At 41.9% G+C, this 24,390-nt stretch overlaps 2 protein-coding genes and 1 non-coding gene across 4 annotated transcripts in view; 1 reads left to right on the top strand and 2 right to left on the bottom strand.

The window, feature by feature from the left end:
* Rusc2 (RUN and SH3 domain containing 2) overlaps window positions 1–2,637 on the bottom strand; it is a 57,630-nt gene extending 54,993 nt beyond the window's left edge. For both annotated transcript variants that reach the window (XM_026414635.2, XM_026414651.2), the window contains exon 1: window positions 2,378–2,637. The gene's annotated coding sequence lies outside the window, so the exon portion shown is untranslated. The remainder of the gene's footprint in view (window positions 1–2,377) is intronic.
* A 10,389-nt stretch (window positions 2,638–13,026) lies between these two features.
* The window catches only part of LOC113175935 (phospholipid-transporting ATPase FetA-like), an 82,993-nt gene continuing 71,629 nt past the window's right edge, over window positions 13,027–24,390 (bottom strand). Inside the window, exons 20-28 of the mRNA XM_077797349.1 lie at window positions 20,597–20,702; window positions 20,096–20,243; window positions 19,385–19,568; window positions 17,788–18,011; window positions 16,414–16,497; window positions 14,545–14,790; window positions 14,230–14,368; window positions 13,305–13,435; window positions 13,027–13,209 (exon numbers count right to left, since the gene is read on the bottom strand). Of these exons, the coding sequence (XP_077653475.1) occupies window positions 13,027–13,209; window positions 13,305–13,435; window positions 14,230–14,368; window positions 14,545–14,790; window positions 16,414–16,497; window positions 17,788–18,011; window positions 19,385–19,568; window positions 20,096–20,243; window positions 20,597–20,702 (1,445 nt within the window). The remainder of the gene's footprint in view (window positions 13,210–13,304; window positions 13,436–14,229; window positions 14,369–14,544; window positions 14,791–16,413; window positions 16,498–17,787; window positions 18,012–19,384; window positions 19,569–20,095; window positions 20,244–20,596; window positions 20,703–24,390) is intronic.
* On the top strand, window positions 21,465–21,570 carry LOC113176033 (U6 spliceosomal RNA). Its single transcript, XR_003300032.1, has one exon. It is a non-coding gene; the product is annotated as a U6 spliceosomal RNA (small nuclear RNA).

Raw genomic sequence — 24,390 nt, 5'->3', positions numbered from 1 at the left:
TAACAGGATGACAGAAAAAAATCGGAAAAGGATAAATCAATGCTAGAAATGGGTAAGAACACATCCAGCCACCAGTTAAGGCAGGTTTGGCTTCAATTAAGAAGAAAGCAGAAGGAAATAATGGTAGTCCCAAGGCAAAGCAACAGGAGGGACACACAGGTAACAGGATACCAGGGATACTGATTGGAATTGCCTTCCTTCCACAAAACCTAAAACCTTACTACCGTTAAGATCTACTGAGCCTCTTAAGAAACTCCAATCTCTTTCTATCTTCCTTTTTTCTTTCCTCCTTTGCTCCCTCCTTCCTTCCTTCCTTTCACGGTGCTGGGGATTGAACCCAAGACCTCCAAGCCAGGCAACCACTCTGCCACTGAGCCACACTCAACCACTGTATTTATTTGCTAAGACTTTGAGCCCATGAACAATAATGCTACCACTACTTAGGCAACTACTTCCTACCTTATAAACTCCTACAGTCTTCCGGCCATTGTTTCACCACTCAGTAATACCACCTATTTTCCTCTGGACCTGGGCCAAAACTGAGGTCCTTGAACCCTGTCTTATCCTCAGGAAATGCAATCTTTTCAGATCATCAACAAAAACAGGTTTTAGGCTCTATGTTTCTTTGAGAATTCCAACTTTAAAAGGCCTGTGTTCTTGTTTATCACCAACAATGTCCTACACAGTGGTAATCCTTGCCTGACTGTGGTTCAAAGAGACATAAATTGTCCACCTGGCTTAATCATAATTTAGTAGCATTTGGGAAATCAATCTCTCACACTACAGCCTGCATGGAATGTCTATTCCAGCAGTCTCTGAAAAGAAGGGGATATTCAGAAACAAAAGAAAGGGTAAAATAACTGAGGTTCTTCATTTCTCCAATTGTCCCAAAGCTCAAGCTGACCAGCTCCACTGAGCCAGCTTTAAAGGGCTGTGGCTGGCCTCCAGAATTCTTCCCCAGAGGGAGCAGCTAGTCTCATGGGAAGAGGAGCAGTAACACTGGCAAAGCTCTTTCAAGATTACCTGGGTAGCCTCTAAGGAACTAATTTCTGAAGTCAATCCCCAAAAAACAGATGCTGAATGTTTTCTATGATATGAGGACGCTGATCCTTAATGGGGATGGTGGGGGGAGCATGGGAGGAATGGAGGAACTTTAGATAGGGCAAAGGGGAGGGAGGGAAAGGGAGGGGGCAGGAGGGAGGGAAAGCTGCTGGAATGAGATGGACATCATTACCCTAAGTACATGTATGAAGGAACGAATGGTGACTCTACTTTGTGTACAACCAGAGACATGAAAATTGTGCTCTATATGTATGACTTGAAATGCACTGTTGTCATAGATAACAAATTAGAACAAATAAACAAAAAAAGAATTTCTGCAGCCCCAGGCCGGCCCGTTTTTGTTTTTTTGTAAACAGAAGCAGAAAACAACTGATATACAGAAGCTCTTATGTAAATGAAATTATATGATTAGATGAAAGAACTGAAGAAAGACTGAAGTAATCCTCTAAAAGTTCTTCCTCTCTCCACTTCATATAACTGGAGGAACACCCTTCCCACCAAAGTACTCTGTTCCACCGCCTCTGCATTGGATTCATTCGTTCATCTACTAATAAGATATTTAATAAGTGCTACGATGTGCCAGGCATTGTGCTGGAGACTGGGGAAACAAAGATGAATATTGTAGAGTCTTTGCCTCCTAGAGCAGTCCCTTATGTCTGCTAGGGCTGGCCTGGCGGTTCACAGTTGGCCTTGGGCAACGGGATCACTGTGCCCTTCGCGGCAGATGAGGGTAGTACGAAGGAACCGGCAAATTGCCAAGCCAAAGATTTTCCCCAGGTAAAACTGGAAAGAGGGAGAACCAAAGCCTGCTCCGGGTAGAGACCAACTTGGGAACCAAGAGCCAAAGGCGCGAAGACCCGGGCTGGAATTGGCTGCACCGTGGTCCCCGCTGCAGTCGCGGGCTGCAGTCCCCGGCTGGGTGCCCGTCGGCCGCGCTCCCCTCCCCAAAGGCTTTCACAGGAAATTTAGGTACAAGGATGACTACTGGACGCAAGTCGGTCTCGGGGGTTCTCCGCGGGGACAGTTTGAGAAGACGGTTGGGGACAGATCTGGGGTAGTGCCCAAAAGGCTGAAAGGTGCTGGATGTCTGTCTGAGGGTTCCGCGGACCATACAGACCAAGGACTGGGGACTGATCCACCCAGAGGGTTGGAGACGGCCGGGAGGGTGGGGCTGGGAGGGAAGGGCTAAGGGGCAGGCCGGGGGCGCTGAGGACAGAATGGGTGGGCCGGCAGAGGGCCTGGTTCAAGGGGCCACTTGAAACTTGGGGGCAGTGGGTCTCCAGGATCCCGCCAGCCTCAGAAGAGTCGCTCCTACCTCGCTTCTCGCTTCAGCCTCGTCCTTCCGCGCGGGCGGCGGCTGCAGCGGCAGCGTCTCGCGCCCTCCAGGGGTCGCGTTGCAGGCGGTGCACGCCGGCGTTCCCCTCCTCTCCAGACGGGTTGGAAACGCCCGGTCCCCCCTGCGACGTGGTGCCGATGGTCCGATCTGGGTTGCCCTAGTGCAGCCCTTCTGGACCGCGCTTTGGTTCGGTCCGCTGGGCCCGAGGTGTTCGCCCAGCTCCCCTGCTCGCGCCTTGTTGGGCGCACCAGAGTCACGCGCCGTGCTTTCCCGCGAGGGGAGCGGCGAGGCTGCAGCCGTGGCCCCGCCTCCTGAGGCCCTCGCCCCGCCCCTGCGGGCGGTGTCCGGCGTGGTACTGCTGTTTGTTGCCGGGCGCTGAAACCCGCGGGAGTGTGGGGCAGCGGCCTGGTGGTTTGGAGGGCAGGTTTGTGTGGGCTCCCACCCTCGCCTAAAGCAACGATATTGAATCCTAGCTCGCGTTGTAAGTTCGTGAGGAAGTATAAAGACAAAACAAAGACAAAAAAAAAAAAAAAAAAAACAAGGCCTGACCTCACCAGAGACCAATTGACTTAGTCACTGTGGCAGGGTAAGGTGGGGGCTGGGTGTTGCCCAGGCTTTAATTTGGTGGTGGGGGGGGTGGGCGGAGTATTGGGGATCGAATCCAGGGGCGCTTTACCACTGAGCCACAACCCCAGTCCTTTTTACTTTTGAGACAGGGTCTTGATAAGTTGCCAAGATGAGCTGAAACTTGGGGTTCTCCTGCTTCAGCCTCCCGTGTACAGACGTGTGCTAGGGCGCCAGGCAGGCTTTAATATTTTTAAAAGTAACCCATGCATATCCAGGATTAAGAAGTCCCCGAAAATCTGAAACCCCATGCCTCTCCTCAGGGCAGGATGCCTGTGTCTCCTGTTACTTTTAGCAAGAAGAGGTTGGGGGCGGGGGTCATTCAGCAGATAGTTACTGGAAGTCCACTAAGAAGAAGCCATTCTTATTTTTTTAATATTTATTTTTTTAGTTTTAGGTGGACACAGTATCTTTATTTTACATTTATGTGGTGCTAAGGATGGAACCCAGTGCCTCATGCATGCTAGGCAAGCACTCTACCACTGAGCCACAAACCCAGCCCAGAAGCCATTCTTATTACCAGATTAAATTGTATTGGCATGCTAAATAAAATCCATAATTTCAATTTTTTTTTTAAAAAGCCATTCTAGGTTCTATGCTCTAGCATCTGAGACCCCATGCTCTAGGATTCCCAGCCTTGTCTGATCACAGTCAAGGAAGCTAATAAGTGTCACAAGTATGTAATGCATCCTCGGGTTCACAAAGTGGTGGTAACTGAGTTTTCTGTTTATTTATTTGTGTGTGTGTTGGGAACTGAGTTTTGAAGAATGAGTAGGAGGTAAAAGGTTGTGGGGGAATCTGCATGTGCAGAAAGGACAAGGGGCAAAATAACTGTAGGACTAAGGTGTGGAAAGAGTGGAGAGTGCCCCAGAGAGATGGTCAGGATTTCAAGATGAAGTGCCTCCTATGACATAGTAAACATTTGGAACTCTCCTGCAAATAGTGGAGAGACAGAAGGGCTTTATGCCGATGGCAAGATAAAATTGAGTTCTGAGGACTTACATGAGGATGAAGAGGGGAGGGGATTGGAAGAGATAAGCCACATATTTGCACAGTGTGATCCCTCTATTAAATGACCCCAGGTAGGGAATTAAACTAAGCCAATTAGAATCCCTTCCCTGAGAATTTGGAATTGGGAGAAAGAGAGCTATACCCCTACTCATGGTTAGACTTGATGGAATATCAAGGGCTGTGGATATCCATCTTCTACTTGCCAAATGGCCTGAATAACCAGAAAACCAGTCTGCTAAGGAACATCATCTGTTGTACAGAGGAGAGCCAGATCTAGACAAAAAGAGACTACTTCCTAGGTTCTTGGGGGCTATCCAGAAGCTGGCTGATGTTCAGCTTGATACCTGCCCTGGATGGTGTATCCCTCTTTTTTTTTAATTTATTTATTGGGTGGGGAGGACTTTTGTTTTTATTTCATTTCTGTCTAGAGACATGTTGCTGGAGTCTCTAGGCTAAAGGCCTGACTCTGAGGATCCATCAAATCAGGTTTGGCCACTTGCCCCAAAAACAAACTTTGGTAATGGTGAAAAGCATGAAAAGAACTTGAAATAGTATAGCTACACTGAGAATAAAAGGCAACCCATATCCTTAGCTCTGTCTTGGAGGGACTGACAGTGACTTTGAGGTTTTATAGAAAGGGGAATGAGGGCAAGGGTTGGAGTTTTGCATAGCTGGAACCTTTCACAGATGCCAGAGTAGGTGATCTTGATAAAATGTGGTCAGTCCATCATTATCTCAAGATTCTTTAGGGAGGGCCTTGACTCTAGTAAGAAAGTTGCTTTTGTGTAGTGGGCATACACTTGTAATCCCAGTGATTCAGGAGGTTGAGGCTGGAGGATCACAAGTTCAAGGCCAGCCTCAGCAATTTAGCAAGGCCCTAAGCAACTTAGTGAGACCTTGTATCAAAATAAAAAATAAAAAGGGCTTAAAATAGGGCAGTGGTAAAGCTTCCCTGGTTTCGATCCCTAATACCAACAGGGAAAAAAAGTTGCTGTTGCCTGGGGTCTTGAACTCATCACAAGATGTTTTTTGGATCAGACCTTATTGTGAAATACAAGGTGACTCAGAACAGAGAAGATGGACACAAGCTGGAGGTGGGGATGCTAAGTCTTTAATTCTGCTTTTAGCTACCCATCAAACATTTGCAGGCCAAAGGGCAAAAGTGAAGAGTCTAAGTCCTTACAATGACATATTATTCTTCCATCCATCCAGATAGTCTCATTTTTTTTTTTTTTGGCTGTAGCTAGTATGGGTTAGGTCTTGTTATTTGTGTTAAAGGATAATTTTCAAAAAGATAAAATCACAAATTTTACACAAATATAAAATGAACACATTTCAAAGACATTTTAAACTCTCTAATTAATGAGGAAACCAGTAAGATATTAAAACCAGTTCAAACAAGGACTTGATGTTTAGAAATGTCTGTTTGCTACTGGACAAAATCCATTTGCATCACCCAAAATAGGAATCATTTTTATTGTTATGGATGGGAAACATTTTGCATTATCATCAATATTATAAGTTATCTACTATTTCTAAAGAGTTAGAAAATGAGGCCAGGCACCATAGCACATACCTATAATCCCAGCTACTCAGGAGGCTGAGGCAGCAGGATGGTACATTCAAGGTCAATCTTGGGCAATTTAGTGAGACCCTGTCTCTAAAGGACTGGAATTGTAGCTCCATGGTAAAGCACCTCTGGGTTCAATCTCCAGTACTGAGGGAAAAAAAAAAAAAAAAGAAAGGAACAAGTGTGAACGCAGCCTATGTAAATTGGGGCTATCCTTGTTTTAACTATTAGCAGCAAGTAAAAAAACCCTTATTTTGAAAAAGTGCTCATGAGGCTTTTTACCAGGATGGAACAGTGTCTTGTCTTTCTCTTTGGATATCTGCTTTATTCTTCTTTGTATAGAAGACTAGATAGATACCTTGGATTACTTGTCTTCTTATAGCAAATCATTGCCATTTTAAAATGGAGGCCCCTCTTTCTGAAACTACTTGAACTTTCGGTTCCTTTCCTCAACACTGACTTAGTTTCTAAGGGTTCTAATTCTGATTCCCAGAGAGAGAAATTATAATGGGTTACATATCTTCTCTTGGCTAGGGGTAATAGAGTCAACTGGTACACATAAGGCCATCTAGACTCACCACTTCATCAGGACACGTGTCAGAAGAGTCAGTGATCAATGGATTATCAGAGAGGAAACCATTGAGTGAGTCAATGGGATTATTTAATAAACTAGTGCCTACATTTTCCATAGTCAATCTACAAGTCCTCAGGTTCTCTTGTGTCTTATTCATCCATTTATTTTTGCCCTGCTACCATTCTATTCCAAGCCACCACTATGCCTAAAACCTTGCAATTGCCTCCTAGTTTCCCTGATGTCACTTTTGTACCCCTGTTCTCCATTAGAGTAGCCTGAGCAATTAAATGGTCTTAAAAACTCTTCATTGTTCCCATGATGTCTAACCACCCTATCCTTCACTCACTGCATTTCATTTACATTGGGCTTCTTTCTTTTTTATATACACAAAGCTTACTTCTAAATGAAGGACTTTAACTATATACTCTGGATTGCCTTTTCATCAATTATTTGTGGGGGTGGCATGGTGATTGAACCCAGAAGTCCTTAATTACTCTGCCGTATGCCTAGCCCTTTTTTATTTTTTATTTTGAGCCTCACTAAATTGCTGAGGCTGGTCTTGAATTTGCATTCCTCCTGCTTCAGCCTTCCGATTACTGGTGTCCATCACTGCACCCAGCTTCTTCAGACTTTTGTAGTCATTTAGGTCTCATTTTATATGTCATTTTCTCAGAACAACCCTCTCTGACTACTAAATACAAAGTAGTTACCCTTCTCCCACATAGTTTGTCACTGTTAAGAGTAGCTATTGTGGGCTGGGGCTGGGGCTCAGTGGTAGTGTGCCCGCCTAGCACATGCGAGGCCCTGGGTTTGATCCTCAGCACCACGTAAAAATAAATAAAGGTATTGTATCCAACCACAACTAAAAAATAAATATTTAAAATAAAAGAATAGCTGTTGTGTTTATCTTCAGAGCACTTACTATCTGCTAAGGTTGAATATGGTTTGTCCCCTCCAGAATTTATGTTGAAATTTAAAGCCCCTTGTGAGATATTAAGACTTGAGACCTTCCCCATGGCTTGGAAGGCTGAGGTAGGAAAATAGCAGGTTCAAAGCCAGCATCAGCATCTTAGTGAGGCTCTAGGTAACTTAGTGAGATCCTGTCTCAAAATATTTTTAAAAAGGCTGGAGATGTGGCTCAGTGGTGTAGTGCCCTTTGGTTCAATACCCAGTACTAAAAATAAATAAATAAATAAATAAAAGTTGGGACCTTTAAGATTAGAGCTCTGCATCCATGAATGGATCAAGCCATTCATATGATTAATGGGTTAATGGGTTATCCCAAGAATGGATCTTCTATAAAAGCTGGTTTGACTAGGTTACTCCAGTATTCCCTGTCCATATCCACATAATGCCTTGTGCTGCCTCTGGACTCTGCCAGTGAGAAGGCCATCATGGGATGTGGCCCCTTGACTTTGGACCAGAATGGTGAACTAAAATAAACCTTAAAAAAAAAAAAAAAAAAACAGCTTACCAGTCTGGTATTATGTTATCAGCTACAGAAAATGAACTAGGACATTAGCTGGATGATCATGTTTACTTGGTTATTGTCTCTCCTACTAGAATGTGAGCTCCATGGTAATAGAAACTTTTTTTTTTTAAATCCTTCACTGTATCTATAGCTCCTAGAACAATGCCTAAATGATGACAGATGTCAGTAACTACTTGTTGTATGTAATAAGGCTGAACGGAATGAAAGAACCTGGAAAGTTCTATACCCAAATTGTGCTTTGAACATAGGGGCCTGAGACAGTAACTCAAATGGTTGCTAATATCTATATGTAATTAGAAAATTGTAAATCTGTGTATGTGTAAGTAGAACCTTTATATAGGATTTGTGAGGTGAGGGATAACTATAAAATCACTTCTACTCTGTCATTGAAACCACTTCATGAGACTGTACTTCATGAATTTTCTAGTCATTTTTAGGAAGCAACAAGTACTTGTCCCTTTAAGTTTTATTTTAGTAATTAAAATGATTTAATGAAATAATTTTTGAAACTTCAAACTTCATAATTAATGCTTTTACTTATCCCTCACCTTAGCTATATTGCAGTTGTCCATGTTCAGTAGGAAAACAGGGCAGAGCTTAACAGATGTGTGTGTGTTTTCCCCTTATCTCTCTTCCCTTGCCCAGCTTGCTATTAACCCTTGTTTCTTGCAGGGCAAGAGTAAGAAGAGATGAATGAAGTTCTTCCTTAACTAATACTATTACAAATTAATTTTAGTGCTTGTAGGTTCTTTAGAGATCCCCTCCCTATTGGTGGTGATATTTTTCTATTTTTAGTTACTTTAATATGGGTAAATTTAGCTTCTCTAGTTGTCATAACTCCTTTAAAAATCTGGGGCATTAAAAACTCAAATTTATTGAGGTATAGTTTACATAAAATAAAATATACAGATTGATCAGTTTTGACAAATGTATACACATATAACAACCTCCAAAATCAAGATGAAGAAAATTTACCCTCATATCTCTTCCTTCTAATTCCAAATTCCTAGGCATTGGCAGCATATCCCCTGCTTCCTTCTACTGAGGTCTCTTCAAACTTTCAGTGATCTCTCAATAAGATTAAGAAACTCAACCAATTCTCCCTTTGAGATGGCCTGTATCTAGTCTGTGAGAAGCATCCATGCATCCCTTACCCAGAAAAACTATGGGAGCACAGGTCGTCTCACTGCTATTACTTCATCTTGCTGTGCCATAGAGCACATAGTTAATTGTTCTCACTCTTTTAGATTTTAGATTTTCTGGGGATGAGCGAGGTAGTAGTATTCTGTGTCCTCTAAACATGTTAATCACATTAATCTTCCAAGTTATTTCCTTGAAGGCTTTTCATCTTGAACTGAACTGGAGGTGGGACTTAAAGCACACTAATAATTCCTTCCAAAGAACCAGGTGTGATGATGCATACCTGTAATCCCAGCAACTCTGGAGGCTGAGGCAGGAAGATTTCTATTTCAAAGCCAGCTTCAGCAAAAGCAAGGCCCTAAGCAACTCAGTGAGACTATGTCTCTAATAAAATTCAAAATAGTTCTAGGGATGTGGTTCAGTGGTCGAGTACCCGAGTTCAATCCCTGGTACCGCACAACCCCCCCCCCCAAAATTCTCTCCATTAGCAGATTTTCTGGACCTTTACTCAAGGTGGGTGGGGCAATTGACAATTGCAAGCTCAGTTTCTTTTTCTTTTTGTAGTTGTAGATGAACAGAATGCTTTTATTTTTATGTGGTGCTAAGGATTGAACCTGTGCCTCACATGTGCTAAGCAAGCACTCTACCATTGCAGCCCAAACTTGGTTTTCATAATCCACTTTTTACAAGCCTTGAGTGGTCATCTCACACCTCACTTTGCAATGTGGCATTTACTGTCTTAGCTCCTTAGTAGAGACACAAATCTCCTAGTATGCACATAAACCACCAGAAGTGGGTGATGATTATTCAGGAGCTTTGGGGGATATTACTGGTCCAAACTGTATTTTTACAGATGCCTTAGTTGGAAGACCATTAATAATTATGTATCATAAAAAGAGGCCCCTAAAGTATAACTTCAAACTAGATACAGAAGGATGAGCTTCATTTTGAAATGAAAGGATAAGAAGCAAGTTTAAGAAAAATAAAAGGTAGTAGATATCATTCACTGAAAAACATAAAAATCTAAGTGCTAGCATTTCTGCTTGGAGAGAGAGAGAGAATGAATGAGAATATTATTGCCCTAAAAAATATGGTCATTCAAAATGGTCTAGCAGAGAAGGCAGAGAAGTAAGCCATAATTAAAAGGGGCCTATGAATGATCAAATATTCAAACTTTGGAAAATGGAAAGAAAGGAAAGGTGCAAGGTACTCTCGCACAAGAAAGAGGCAGTTAACTCAGAATATGAGATTGTGTTATTTTCCTGGAAGAAGTGACCCAATCTGAGTTAAGAGCAGATTTTAAACAAAGAAGGGATGAAAGTATGGAGAGAGAACAGAAAGAGCCAAGCCATAGATGCTTCTGAAGATGATGGAACCTTTAGTTCTGAAACGATGTGGTATGGCAAGAATGAGATTGTATGCCAGATGTGATAGCATACTCTTATTATACCAGTGACTTGGGAGGCTGAGGCAGGAGGATCACAAGTTCCAGGTCAGCCTCAGCAACTTGGTGAGATCCTGTTTAAAACAGAACAACAACAAAAAGACCTGGGAATGTAGCTCAGTGATAAAGTGTCCCTGGGTTCAATCCTCAGTGTCCCACATATACCCACTCATACCATAGCAGATGTTGCTTTAGTGAGAGCAGCAGGATTAAGAATAAGAAAGGGAAAAATTGTCTATAGCCATACCACACTGAATGTACCCAATCTTGGAAACTAAGCGGGGTTGGGCCTAATTAGTTCTTGGATGGGAGAAAGGAAAAAAAATGAAGACGTTTCTGATTCAGAATCTGGAACTTACTGAGTAGATTTGGGTTAGAGGAATAGTGGAGAAGAGTCCAGCACAACTTCCAAGTTTCTGGTTTGAGCTCTTGGGTAGTGTTGCTATTTATGAAAATAAGACATACAGGTAGAGAAGCAGAAGACTTCAATATTCTTTCATTCATTCAACAGACATTTATTAAAGATTTAGTGTATGCTGGGTCTAGAAAGAAAATCAATGATTATAATGCCTTCTAACAGGTATGTCTGATAGAGGTATGTATAGAGAAGTAATTGAGTACATAGGGCAAGCATATAAACCACATTAAAGAATTAGGAAAACCTCCTGGAAGAGATGCCTAATCTGAGCCTTTTTTTTTTTTAAATTGAGGTGAGCAATGCATAAAATTAACCATTTAAAAGTATACAATTCAGTGGTGCTTAATATATTGAGTTTCATCAAACATCATCTTTCTCTTAATTCCAAATAACCTGAATTTGAAGGATGACTAAAAATTCACTAGATAAAGAAAGGAGTGGGGGAAAGCATTTTAGAATATGAGAACAGTATATTTTATGACATGAAGACCACAAATTCATGACTAGTCATGGAAGACAGGGCTAGAGGGGGCCCAATAATAAAGTGTCCACACTTTAACTTGACCTAGAAAGCTTGGGAGTCCTCAAAGGATGGTAAACTGGCGCTTGACATGACACAATTTTCCTTTCATAAATATTACTCTGGTGGGGCTGGAGATGTGGCTCAAGCGGTAGCGCGCTCGCCTGGCATGCGTGTGGCCCGGGTTCGATCCTCAGCACCACATACAAACAAAGATGTTGTGTCCGCCGAAAACTGAAAAATAAATATTAAAAATTAAAAAAAAAAAGAAATATTACTCTGGAAATAGAATTATTGATGCTGTTGAAGGGAAAGAATCAGATAAATTAAGTTGGAGATTTTATGCCAGAATCCAAGTTAAGAGGTGATGAAAGTCTGAGCAAAGGCAATGATAGCAATAGTGGAAGGGAAGAGAAAACAAGAAATAAGGATAGAGAATTTACATGACTTGATTACTGACTGGACATCAATCTAGAGGAAGAAGTAAAGGATGATTCCCATCTTTCTGCTTTGGATCACTAGAATGATGGTGGTGGCATCCTTTTAAAATCTGGGGGAAAATGATCAGGTTGAGCAGGTTTGAATTTATGTTTCCAAAGCCTCAGCTAAGTTAAAGATCTCAGAGTTGGTTTAATATATGGATCTATACCTCCCCAGAGAGATGAGGGCTACCATCTTTCTGTTGGTAAATGAAGGCAAGAGTTTGGACAAAGTCACTAAGAAAAGGGGTACAGGGAAAAATGAGCAGAGAACCTATGATCGAGCTTTAGGAACCAATATTTAAGGAATGCAAAGAGGAAAACACTAGAGATAAAAGGTGTGGTCACCTGAAGCAAAGATAGAGTTTAGCAAGACAGGACAGAAAAGTGGAACTGAAAAAAAGGGGAGATAGCCAAGAGGGAATAGGTTGGTCTAATTTGAAGGGGGAAAAAGGTGAGGGGTCTGTGGGAAAATGATATTGCTCAGACTATATTATTATCACTTGGACCCCAATAAGCCACACAAATCTCTTCACTCAAAAATATGCAATTTATTTTACCATAAACTTCTTAGAAACAATATTCCAAATATATACAATTTCTTCTCAAAATAATTTTATGGAATGAAGACAGATGCTCACCAATTATGGTTATATCCCCCTAAGACATGAGTCTAAAAAAATCCTCTCCATTTTTCCCATCCTGGTTCTGAGGTCTGATCATGCATCAGTTCTTGGGTCAAAGGGGTCAAAAGAGAGGGGAAGAAAGCAAAATCTTGAGCAAGTTATCCCGGCAAGAACCACATCTTTTTTTGGGGTCCAGAAACTCTCCTTTGGCTTCTCAAGACCAACTCTCCAAAGCTGCCTCCCACTTTTGCTACCAGGGCCAGCAAAATACTCACTCTAAATCTCCCAAATAAACCTAAGAAGAGTGCTAGGATGGAAATATGTTCCTATGGGCCCCTGGGAAGGTTATGCTCTGGGTATGGGAGATAGGGTCCAAAGTAAGATTCTTAGGTCCTATCTTCTTTTTCTCCTTCCCTGCACTGTCCCTCTACCACCTCTACTTCCACATTTGCTTTTCTGGATTAAAACTTGAGAGGGATGGTGGAAGGGAAGCCTGAGATTGATTTTTCTTGAAATGCTACAACTCTGGCAGATATCTGAGGACTCTTTCCTTACCTCTTGCCTTACCTGGGCACAGCCTTTCTGGGGAATGAAGAGGCTGAGTCCCAGTCCTGAGAGTGGAGGAGCAGGTTTATGCTGTTCCCAGGGACTCTAATCCCTCCTTTCTAAATGCATGTATACAAGGGAGGAAGAACAATAACTGACTGTTTTTGGGTTTCCTTAAGGGCCTCTACTTTTTAAGAGGAAAGCTGTTTTTCTTGGCCTTTGTTGTCTTTCCAGAAGTGATGAGGGCCCCAAAGCCCTGTTTGTGGGAGAATGCATAGGCAGAACGTCGCAGGCCTGGGTGTTTCACTTTGGTCCGGACTTGAACTTGTGGTGGCCGTATCTTGCCATAATGAATTGTGTCCAAAACCTGTATCCAGAGCATGGGGGATGGGGTTTTATTCACAAAGGCAAAGGGGAAAAGGATTATAAATCATATCTGGGTAGGCTCCCTGTTCCACTTACCTTGTCCACACTGAGAGGCCAAATTAGTGGTTGGAGAAACTGGTACCCAAATGCAGGAATTATACAGAGGATCACACTGAGGATAAGGCCCAGCCACAACTGTGACTGGTTCATAGTGTTCCTAGCCACACCTGTACACAATGAGCAAGGAGGGGTAAGGCAAACAGTCTGGAGAAAGGGGAGAGGTTAGGAGTGGGCAGTATTAGCCAGAACTTAGATACCTCTCTAGTCCAAAGAAGGATGTTATTGGAGACAGTCTGGTCTCCTGAGGAATGATATAAATGCAAAATAATTGCAGTTGGGTCCTTTGTGCAGCCAGTCACTGTGAATTTGCATACTTTTGTATCCCTCTACAGGCCGGGCAGGCAGGAGAGTGGGGGGTAGGTAATGGGGAATCCTAGTACATTGGCTTGTATACAAAAATGGGACAGAAAGCTTTAGAGGAGAAAAGTGAGTTAGTGGCCTGACAAGAGATAGAAGCCAAGGACATCTATTTGGCTACTCTTTCTGTATTTTATCCTCATGAAGTGGACTTGAGACAGAGAGAAATGAATACAGGAGACAATAAGGCAGTAATGCTACAGTATAAAGGATGTTGACTGGAATCAGGAGACCTATATTGAGTCATTTAATTGAAAAAAACCTCCAGTCTCCAAAATGGTGCTAATAATTCTTGCCCTGCCTACATCATAGTATTCCCGTGAAGATCAAACTAGATATTTGAAAAAAAAATCATGGAAACTCTAAGGTAAAATATTTTTTAATCCTATCTAGGTAGTCCTACCTAGATTTTGAGTCCCTTTAGGTTAGAGATCATTTCTTATCTCTTTATCCACAGAGCTTAGCGCATAGTAATAGCCTCTCAGTAAACATTTATTTAATAAATATACTTGGTACCTCCCCCACCTATTGGCCAGGGTCTTACCTAGGAATTGAAAGATGCTGGGGAACATTAGACACAAGCCATCACTGTACAGGAAGAATAAGATGCAAAAGTAGAAACCCAGGCTACCCCAGATGAAGAAGTGGCTTATCATCGTCCAGTAGGTTGTCTGCAGGGCAATCTGAAAAGCACTAGGTTATGTGCAATACTCTATAACCTGCTATCTCTGTTAGCCCACCTCCCTTCTCCAATTCTGTGATGAAGGATGCTCCTTTCTGTCTCCCCCCCTCCTTACCTCCCTGTCCTTCTAGACAGCTCCCCATCCAATCCCCTCATTCCCACTGCTACTGGCCACACCTGCACTGTGACCACCCAGATCAAGGAGGTTTGTACTAGCAGGCAAAAGGTCTGGATGTCGGAGATGTCCTTTCCATCACTGCGTGCTGAGTTGTAAATTGTTCCCATGGGGACAAAGAACAGCACAAAGGAACTGTAGATCCCGTGTAATAAACACTTCACAAATTCCTTCTTGTTGAAATAGAGGTTGTGCTGGCCTGGGATATACAGCTCTGGGAAATGTAGGCTCCAAGTTTCATTCACATCCTGGAAATACCAGAGGGAAGGAGGAAGGCTCAGAGTCTCTCCATAGAAGGTCCCATCTCCATCAGAGTAGAGGTGTCTCCCCTCATTGTGTCTGCTGCCAGGCTGCCTAGGTGCTTCCTCATGGAGTACTTGAGAAGTGGAACCAGAGAACAGGGCAGCGACCACAGACCCTTCCTGAACTCCTCCTCTCTAGGCAAGGATCAAGGTAGTAGAAGGAAGCTAGGAGAAGGTCAGGATGGTGAGAAGCACTTGGAGGCATTCAGGATTAGAGAATTGTGAAAGGGAGTTTGGTTTGGGGGTAGCTGGAAGGGAGGATGGAGCTTGGAATGGAATGGGGATGGCATTAAAACATGGGTCCCCAAATGTAAGTGTTCCTTTAGTTTTTTTTTTTTTTTTTTTTTTTTTTGTGTGTGTGTTAAAAGCTAATGGGTAAAGAACAGGAAGCCAATGGGGGACTAGTTAGTCCTTTGGAAACATCCGTGTTCATGATGTTCTTCCTATTCCCTCCCATAGCTACTGATGAACTCAAGGTGGGAGAATTCTCTGTATGAATGATGCTGGCTTGTCTTCATCTTCCAAATATGAAACTTGAAATTCAAAACTTGGGGCATGGCTTCAGTGGTAGATGACTGGAACTAGATCATCGAAGCAGGATAGTACTACTGAGTAACACAATCTATCCCTCTTGTCTTTCTGAGGTTTGGCAACTACTTCATGTAGAATTTCTTTCAGCGCCACTACCCTGATGGAGACTGGGAACCATGATTCCATGATGTCCTATTTCAGTTGCTTTACAACTCTTTGGATGCTCCTTGTCTACTGTGGTGCTCAGGAGTTGAGACTGGCATAGAAGAGGAGGGGGAAGGGGTACTAGGACCCTCAACATGCAAAAAATTTCTGAGAGGGACAAAGGGTATATCCTGGTCTAGCTCCCTGTGACGCATGGAATACACATGCTCCCATGCTTGTTCCTTAGAACTCCCCACCTAGTCTTTCCTGCTTGGCTTAGCTCATCCTCATCATCTCGAAATGGTAATCATCTTTGTTTTTTTGTTTTTGTTTTTGGTATGAGGGATTGAACCCAGAGGCATTCAACTACTGAGTCACATCCCTAGTCCTTTCCTTAATTTTTATTTTGAGATGGTCTCATTAAGTTGCTTAGGGCCTCACTAAGTTGATGAGGCTGGCTTTGAACTTGAGATCCTCCTGTTTCAGCCTACAAGCTGCTGGGATTACCGGCATGTACCACCACACCCTGCTAGGGAATCCCTTTTCTTGAAGCCCCTTGCTTTACCCAGTCCTGATCCAATAGCTCTCTTTCATTTTACTACTTTTGGATACACTCAATGTACTATATAGCATAATTTCCATGTTTCTCTCTCTAAAGTTGAGACAGGAAAACCTGACTTTTAAAAACTGGTGATTATTTTCAGTGCAGGAGGATTTTTTCTTTTTCTCATGATACCTATTCCAGGCAATAAGCTCCTTTACTTGCTCTAGAAATTATTTTCTTTACAGTTAATTTTGTTGAGTTCAGTTCTTGCTCTTTCCCCCACTCTTGGGAATATTCCTCAAGGGTTCAGGGGCTTCAACCCTGACTCAGAGGCTTGCTGCTGGTCTTACCTGATCAAATAGACTCAAGCCCAGGACAGGGAGGGAGGTGTAAATCAAATTGTAGCAGGTGATAAACCAGGTATCATAGACTGCCTGGAAGAATACCAAGGAGATTTTTAAATTCTCCTCTCTCCTCCAAAGTCCCACCTCCACCTCCCAGGCCCAAGATAGCCCTCCCCTGGCTGCCTTAGTCACCACCATACTAACCCAGAGTTAGTATGGGTTTCAGAATTTGACTGAGAGCTCCAATTTTTTATTTGATCCTACTGTATGTAGAACCCTCTGTCCAAGGCTGGTGCCAGGCCACATCAAGCTTTCAATGCTGATCTGCACCATAACCTGCTCTGCTCCTTCCTGCAGAGAAAGGACTCAAGAGTGTAGCCACACCCATGCACTACCAGGCAAGTAAACCTTTAGGCTGTTTTCTTTTTCTGCCTTATATGGCTTCAGTGGCTTCTGTAGCACTGGACATCTAACACTGGCAAAGGGAATAGACTCATCCAACCTTCTGCAGCTGGGTGTTCCATTCTGGGAACTAGAAAGGAACTCTTTCCTTACTATCCACAAGAGGTCAGCAGCAACACATGTAGCACACACACACACCTCCCACAAACCAGACTGGCTTGGCTAGGCCCTGAGGGTATACAGTCTCCCACAATCCACAGTCTGCTAACTGGTCATTTCTGAGGTGGTTTCTTTTGGTAATCTTGACAGACTCCTGAAAAACTTATAGGAAGGGGACTGCTCTTAAAACATCAAAATTCAGGTGTCACTTTTCCCCAGAATGGTTGTGGAAATTTCATATTTCAGATGAGGAATTAATTCACCCAAGCAGCAACTGTGTGTGTGTGTGTGTGTGTGTGTGTGTGTGTGTGTGTGTGTGTGTTTGGGACAGGGGTGCAGGCAGTCAGGGTAGAGAAGGAGAAGTAAAGGGAAGCTGTAGTGAATGTCAGAATAGCTTGTCTGGCAGGACCCAGAGGCCTTAGCCTATTCCATAAAGATATTTTGGATGCTAAGAAAAATTCTAGGTCCATCAGTATTTCCCATCACATGTGTTTGGAAATTCTAATGCCAATGTTAAAGAAAAAGTGAAACTAACTTATTAGGAAGATTTCTGAAGGTAGGTATTAAGAACAGAGCTAAGCCAGAATCTTTAAGGTTTGGAAATCTACAATTAGTGCAGGGTTGGGAGATGGGATCAATATGGGGTGAAAAGCTTTATGGGTTGGCATAAAGCTATGGATGGATGGCAGTGTGTTATACATTGGTCTCTAGAGGTAGAAAAAGGTCTGAGCTTGTTAAAGTGTGAGTGACCAAGATGATTAGGGTCACATGCCTGTGATCATGCTGACATCATTGGCCCCATCCCCAATGAACTCCTACCTGTGCAGAGAATCCGTTGAAAAAAGCATACCAGAAGTGCACCAAGGTGAAGACAAAATTCTTATAAAAGAAGAAGCTGAGAAATTTGCACATGCGATTATAAGACCAGCGGCCATGTACCAACAGCAGACGTTGAAGGTAGCGGAACTGGGAGAAGGCAAAGTCACTGTTGAGCATGGCCTGCATCCCCTCCTGGCCGCTGATGCCGACCCCAATGTGGGCAGCTGCAGTGAAAGCCCAGAAGATTCTAAGCCACAGAGCTTATTTGTTAGACTCCCACCCTGAGAAATGTAAAGGAAATGCTGGATAATGTTGCATAAACCCCTTGTTTTACATTTGGAAAATACTCAGGCTCAATTCAAAATGGCAGTTCATTAAGTAGAGCCCTTCCCCCTTAATGGAGTGCCCCCCCCCACAACCTGGAAAACAGTCTCTTTCTGTACTTTTTTTGAATGCTGCCACTCAAGAATGCCTGGTAACTCAAAAGTTGTCCCAGATATTTTTTGCTTCTACTCTATCTCTTTAGACTCTTTCCCACATCTAGATGTTAAGGTTTAAATATCTTATTATCTATGGAAGTCACTTAAATCAATTAAGGATGCAAAATGGATGCCAATCTAATATAATATTTAATTATTTAAGTTTACCTAAGGGACTGAAACCTGAACTATTGGGAGCAATAGTTTTTCAGTGAGAGATAAACTCTTCAGTAGGTCTCAGGAGAATTTTTCTGGATAAAGCAAAGATTGTATTTGATGGAATATAAGATTGAAGTTCCTAGAAGTTTTAATCAGTCTGTGGTAACTCACTATTCTTCTGGTCAAATTTACTGATCTGGTATATACCTCCTACTGCATTGCTTAATCTCAGCCTCTAAAGACCAGAGTGATTCTAGAAACTGGTTAAGACAGCGAGAACACTTGATAGTATTGAAATTGAGGCTGGAATATCTGCTAGTGTTTCCTGTGTAGGTAAAGAGATGAGACTAGAGGACCTCTATATTTTGTCCATATCTCCCTGATCAACAAACTGCTGGAGGCTAATAATATTCATCTGAAATTAAAACAAGTAAATTTCAGCAATTTGCTTTTATTGGTCCAAAGTGATCACTAAATCTATTCTCTCCCAGCCAGGGGAGCCAGGGCAAGTTCTTGAGAACACAGCGTTGGGCTGCATTAGGCCTCATAGCCTACATCCTTCAAAAAAAGAGCAGACTATGACTCCTGCCCAGGGGTTCTTTCTGTGGGCCTTGATGTCATCTCAGGTGGTATGGTAGTTGTATAGCTTGTTGTGTTATGAATGAATACACATATTCTTGTGGGAGCCATGAGTTTCTATGTATTTACCTTCATAGTTAAGTAAATGAATCTGAATACTTGCATGCCTGTGGATATGGGCAAATATCTGCAGGTGTAAATAAGTGGGAATGCAGGTGTAAAGGAACAGGAATGGAGTTGCAAAACATTATCACTGTGTACTGCTTAATAGGTAGGAGTATGAGCCAGCAATACAATGCCACTCAGATCAATTTTGCCCATGAAGGAAGAAAGAGGCAAGTCATGATTGAGGACTAATGCCCCCCCTTCCGCTCACATGCCTTTGATCATGCTGACGTCATTGGCCCCATCCCCGATGGCCAGTGTCACCACCTTCTTGTACCTCTTCACCAGCTCTACCACCTGGGCCTTCTGGAAGGGTGTCATCCGGCAGCAGATTACCCCCTTGCACATGCTCGCTGTTCGTAGCAGTTCCAACTCCAGGTTCCCTTCTAGAGCATAAGCCTGCAATACCAAGACATACCCACTCTTCAAGCTGCCCAGAAATGATCTTTCGAGTTTCCTCCCCTTGCATTCAAACTCTTTTCTTTCATAGGGTAGGCATAGCTGCTCCCAAGGTAATCTACCCCAAAGGAAGGCCAAACCCCTAAGGCAATTCTAGGTATTCTCTGGCTGAGCCTCAAATGGGAAACTAGTCAGGCCTCTCATTAAGTCAAATCTGTTGATAGGGCTATATGAGGCTAAGTGACTTCTTGGAGGTCTGGTTCTGCTGGGTTCCTGTTTCTTCTAAGTGACAGGTCACATTGGTAGTAAAGAATTTGGATCAAGAAGGAGTTTTTTCTTGGCTTTCCTTTCTTCATTTATTCATGCCAAGAATATCTTGGGGAAAGGTGTCTTTCAGGCATTGGCATCTGAGAAATGGGCAATAGGACAGCTAAGAATAGGGAAGAGGTCTTGAAATTTCCCTGAAGTGTGTTGAACCTAGGAAGGGAGTTCCTTGGAAGAAGAGTTATAACTCTATAATAGCCTACCAGACTGTAGCCACTGATGATTAAGCCATAGTCGCCAGAGGGCACCTCCTCAGGCATTGTGAAGGACCTTTTGGACTTCCTCTTTAGGTAAATGTTGATTGGGTCTGATTCCAGTAGAGATTCAGGTTTCATCCTGCCCCTTGCTCTCCTAAAAACCAAGAATAGTGGTCAGAGCTTAGGAAAATGTGCCCATGGTGAAAGTAGTCAAGAAAGGTACAAGTACTCTACAAATCACTGGCCAGGACCTTAGACTTGACTGTCTCTTGAGACCTGCTACTGCTGTAGGTTCCTGAGCACCGTGAACCTCACTTCTCCATCCTCCACACTCCAACTCCTCTAGTCTGAGTGCTTCTTTATAAAAATTCTCTCATATATTCAGATTTTCCTCCCTGCTACATTTCTTCTTTATTCCTTCTGATGTTGTAGAGTTCACATTGGGGGAAGAGATGTGTAGGGAATCTTTGATCTAGGGATTGGCTGTGGTGACCCTCCAAACTGTACCTGAGTTCTTGCAGAATTGTATCACTGTCCTTGCCTTCAATCACAAACACCTCATCCATTTCATCCTCAAATACATTACAGGAGTAGGCAATGTTCACAGCAGTTTCTGTAGGAAAGGCAACACAGATCTCATTTTGGCTGGCGTTTATAGATTGGGACAGGGTTGTCACAGGGTATAGTTTATATCCGCACTAACAGTGGGCTTCAACTCCACTTGTCTACATTTGCCTTGGATGCAAAGTGTATTTTTTATTAATCAGTGAAAGTCTCATTCAAACATTGACAGATGAGTGTCTACTTGGTACAGATTTGTGAATAATTTATTAATAACTAGAACCATTCAGGTTTAGCCTTCTCTAGAAAGCCTTTTCCTATTGCTGAAAGTAACATCTGTCTGTATCCACTTCTCTAGGCAATCAGGATATATTTCTTAGAACATGACTGTGCCTATTTATTGCCCCCACCCTTTTTGGCAGTACTAAGGATTGAACCCAGGAGTACTGTACCACTGAGCTGTATCCCCAGCCTTTTTAATTTTTGAAATTTAATTTTGAAACAGGGTCTCTCTAATTTTCTCAGGCTAGCTTCAAAGTTGTGATCCTCTTGCCTCAGCTTGAGACTATAGGGATGTACCACCACATTCAGCTCCATCCTAGACTTTATGGGGAACTGAGGCATGTTTAAGTTGTATCCCTTCTTTACATTAGAAAACCTGGAATTTGAAATAAATTCATACAAAGGAAAACATTTTTAAAAATTAAGTCCTGAACCCTGGCCACAAGTAGTATCGAAATTCAGAAGAGAGATTGCAGTTGTCACAGGAACTTTCTTGAAGGAAGGCCTTGAAGGATGAGTAAGAGTGTTAGGGGTGCTTGCTTTGGCAGCACATATACTAAAATTGGATGGATACAGAGAAGTTAGCATGGACCCTGCATAAGGATGACATGCCAATTTGTGAAGTGTTTCATATTTTTAATACTTGGGAATAAATCTAACCAAGGAGGTGAAAGATCCCCTAAAATAAAAACTATAGAACACTGAAGAAAGAAAATGAAGACCACCTTAGAAGATGGAAAGACCTTCCATGTTATTGGATATGCAGAATTAATATTGTCAAAATGGCCATATTACCAAAAAGTGTTATATATATTCAATGCAATCTCCAACAAAATACTAATGATATTCTTCACAGAACTAGAAAAAATGGTCTTAAATTCATTTGGAAGAATAAAAAACCCAGAATAGCCAAAGCAATCTTGAGCAAGAAGAGTGATGCTGGAAATATCATAATACCTGATCTCAAATTATACTACAGAACTATAGTAACAAAACATCACAGTATTGGCATCAAGATAGACATGAAGACCAGTGGAATAGAATAGAAGACACAGAGTCAATCCCACATAGTTAGAGTCATCTGATACTTGACAGAGGAACCAAAAATCTATGTTAGAGAAAAGACAACCTTTTAAACAAATGGTGGTGGAAAAACTGGATATCCATATGTAGAAGAATGAAACTAGAACCCTATCTCTCACCTAGCCCAAAAGTTAAATCAAAGTGGATCAATGACTTAGGAATTGGGCCCCAAACTTTTCAACTTCTAGAAGAAAACATAGGTTTAACAGCCCAACATATTGGCACAGGCACCAACTTCCTTAACAAGACCCCTAGAGCTCAAGAAATAAAACCAAGAATCAGTAAGTGGGATAGCATCAAATTAAAAAGCTTCTGCGCAGCAAAGGAAATGATTAAGAGCATGAAGAGACAGCCATCAGAATGGGAGAAAATCTTTGCCTGGGCTAGGGATGTGGCTCAAGTGGTGGTGCGCTCGCCTGGCATGCGTGCGGCCCGGGTTCAATCCTCAGCACCACATACAAACAAAGATGTTGTGTCCGACAAATACTAAAAAATAAATATTAAAATTCTCTTTTTCTCTCCCTCTTTCTTTAAAAAAAATAAACATTTATTAAAAAAAAAAGAAAATCTTTGCCAGTTACTCCTCTGATAGGGGATTAATATCCAGAATATATAAAGAAATCAAAAAGCTTAACACCAAACTAAAGCAAACCAAAGCACCCCAAATAATCCAATGAATAAATGGGCAAAAGAATTAAATAGATAATTCTCAAAAAGAAAGAAAGAAAACAAATGACCAAAAAATGTGTGAAGAAATTTCAACATTACTGGCAATCAGGGAAATGCAAATAAAAACTACATTGAGATTCCATCTTAATTCTAGTTAGAATGACAATCATCAAGAATACAAATAATAATAAATGCTGGTGAAGATATGGGAAAAAAGTACACTTATACATTGTTGGTGGGACTGTGAATTAGTACAATCAGTTTGGAAAGCAATATGGAGATTCCTCAGAAGAAAAGGGATATTAACCACTATATATAGATCCAGCTATCCCACTCCTCAGTATTTACCCCGAAGAACTAAAATCAGCACACTATAATGAGACAGGCACATCAGCACAATTTACAATAGCCAAGTTATGGAACCAGCCCAGGTGCCTGATGAATGGATTAAGAAAACATGATATGTATACACAGTGGAGTTTTACTCAACCATAAATAATGAAATTATGGCATTTGCCGGTAGATGGATAGATCCGGAGAGTATCATGCTGTGAAATAAGCCAGACTCAAAAAATCAAGAGTCAAATGCTTTCTCTCATATGTGGAAGCTAGAGGAAAATAAGGGGAGGGGGAAGGGAAGCTAGAGGAGGGATTGAATTCATAAGAATAGAGGGAAGATCTGTGGAATAGAAGGATATTGAGGGGAAGGAAAGAGGGACAGGAAAGGGGAGGAAATGCAGACTGAATTTGAAAAAATTATGCTATGTGTATATATACATATAATAGTGAACTTCACCTTTATGTATATCTATAAAGCACCAACTAAAAATAAAAAAGTAAATAAATAAAAGGAAGGCCAGCAGGGTAGAAGAAGAAAAATAGTGGGTGGGAGGAGGGGAGGGGAAGAGGAGGTACCAGAGACCAAAATGGAACAAATTAAATTTAATGCATGCATGATTATGACAAAATGAACCTAACTATTATGTATAACTATAATGTACTACTAATAAAAAAGAAATATTTTAAGCTAAAGCTACTCCTCTATCCCCCACAAAAAAGGAAAAGGTATTTCAAGTAGGGAAACAACCCAAACATAGACCCTAGAGTAGGAATTGGTTTGTTTGGGACATATTGAAGATAATGGTTATATTAGGATGCAGATAAGGTTGTAGAGGTAGCAATGGTTTACCAAGAACTTCCTTTCTTTTTCTTTTTTTTTTTGAAGAAATGGAGATTGAACCCAGGGGTGCTTTACCACTGAGTCACATGCACAGCCTTTTTAAAATTTTGATACAGGGTCTGCTAAATTGCCCAGACTGACCTTAAACGTGAATTCTTCTTGCCTCAGCCTCCCAAGTCACTGGAACTATAGGCATGTGCCCCCACATCCAGTTTCAAGGTCTTGAAGATCAGATAGAATCTGACCTTTTTAATGTAGAATCCCTGTAGGTCCCTGAGCAGAGGAGTAACACCATAAAATTTGAAAATTTGAGGAAAATTAAACTGATGATTGTATATAGGCCATGCTGAAATTAGTAATGGCAAAAGACAGATCAATTCAGAAATTTTTGTAGAACCACAACAGAGGATGAAGGTTGAATTAGGGTGATGACATAGTCAAGAGGATTTTTCAGAAGAATTGGTGGGACATGCTAAAATATTGGAGACAACAGAGAGTGTACAAAGATAACTTTAAAGTTTTTAGC

Source organism: Urocitellus parryii, chromosome 4 (assembly GCF_045843805.1).
Source record: "Urocitellus parryii isolate mUroPar1 chromosome 4, mUroPar1.hap1, whole genome shotgun sequence".
Classification (NCBI taxonomy): Eukaryota; Metazoa; Chordata; class Mammalia; order Rodentia; family Sciuridae; genus Urocitellus; species Urocitellus parryii.
The sequence above is the reverse complement of the archived record's forward strand: the minus strand, read 5'-3'. Positions and strand labels throughout refer to the sequence as shown.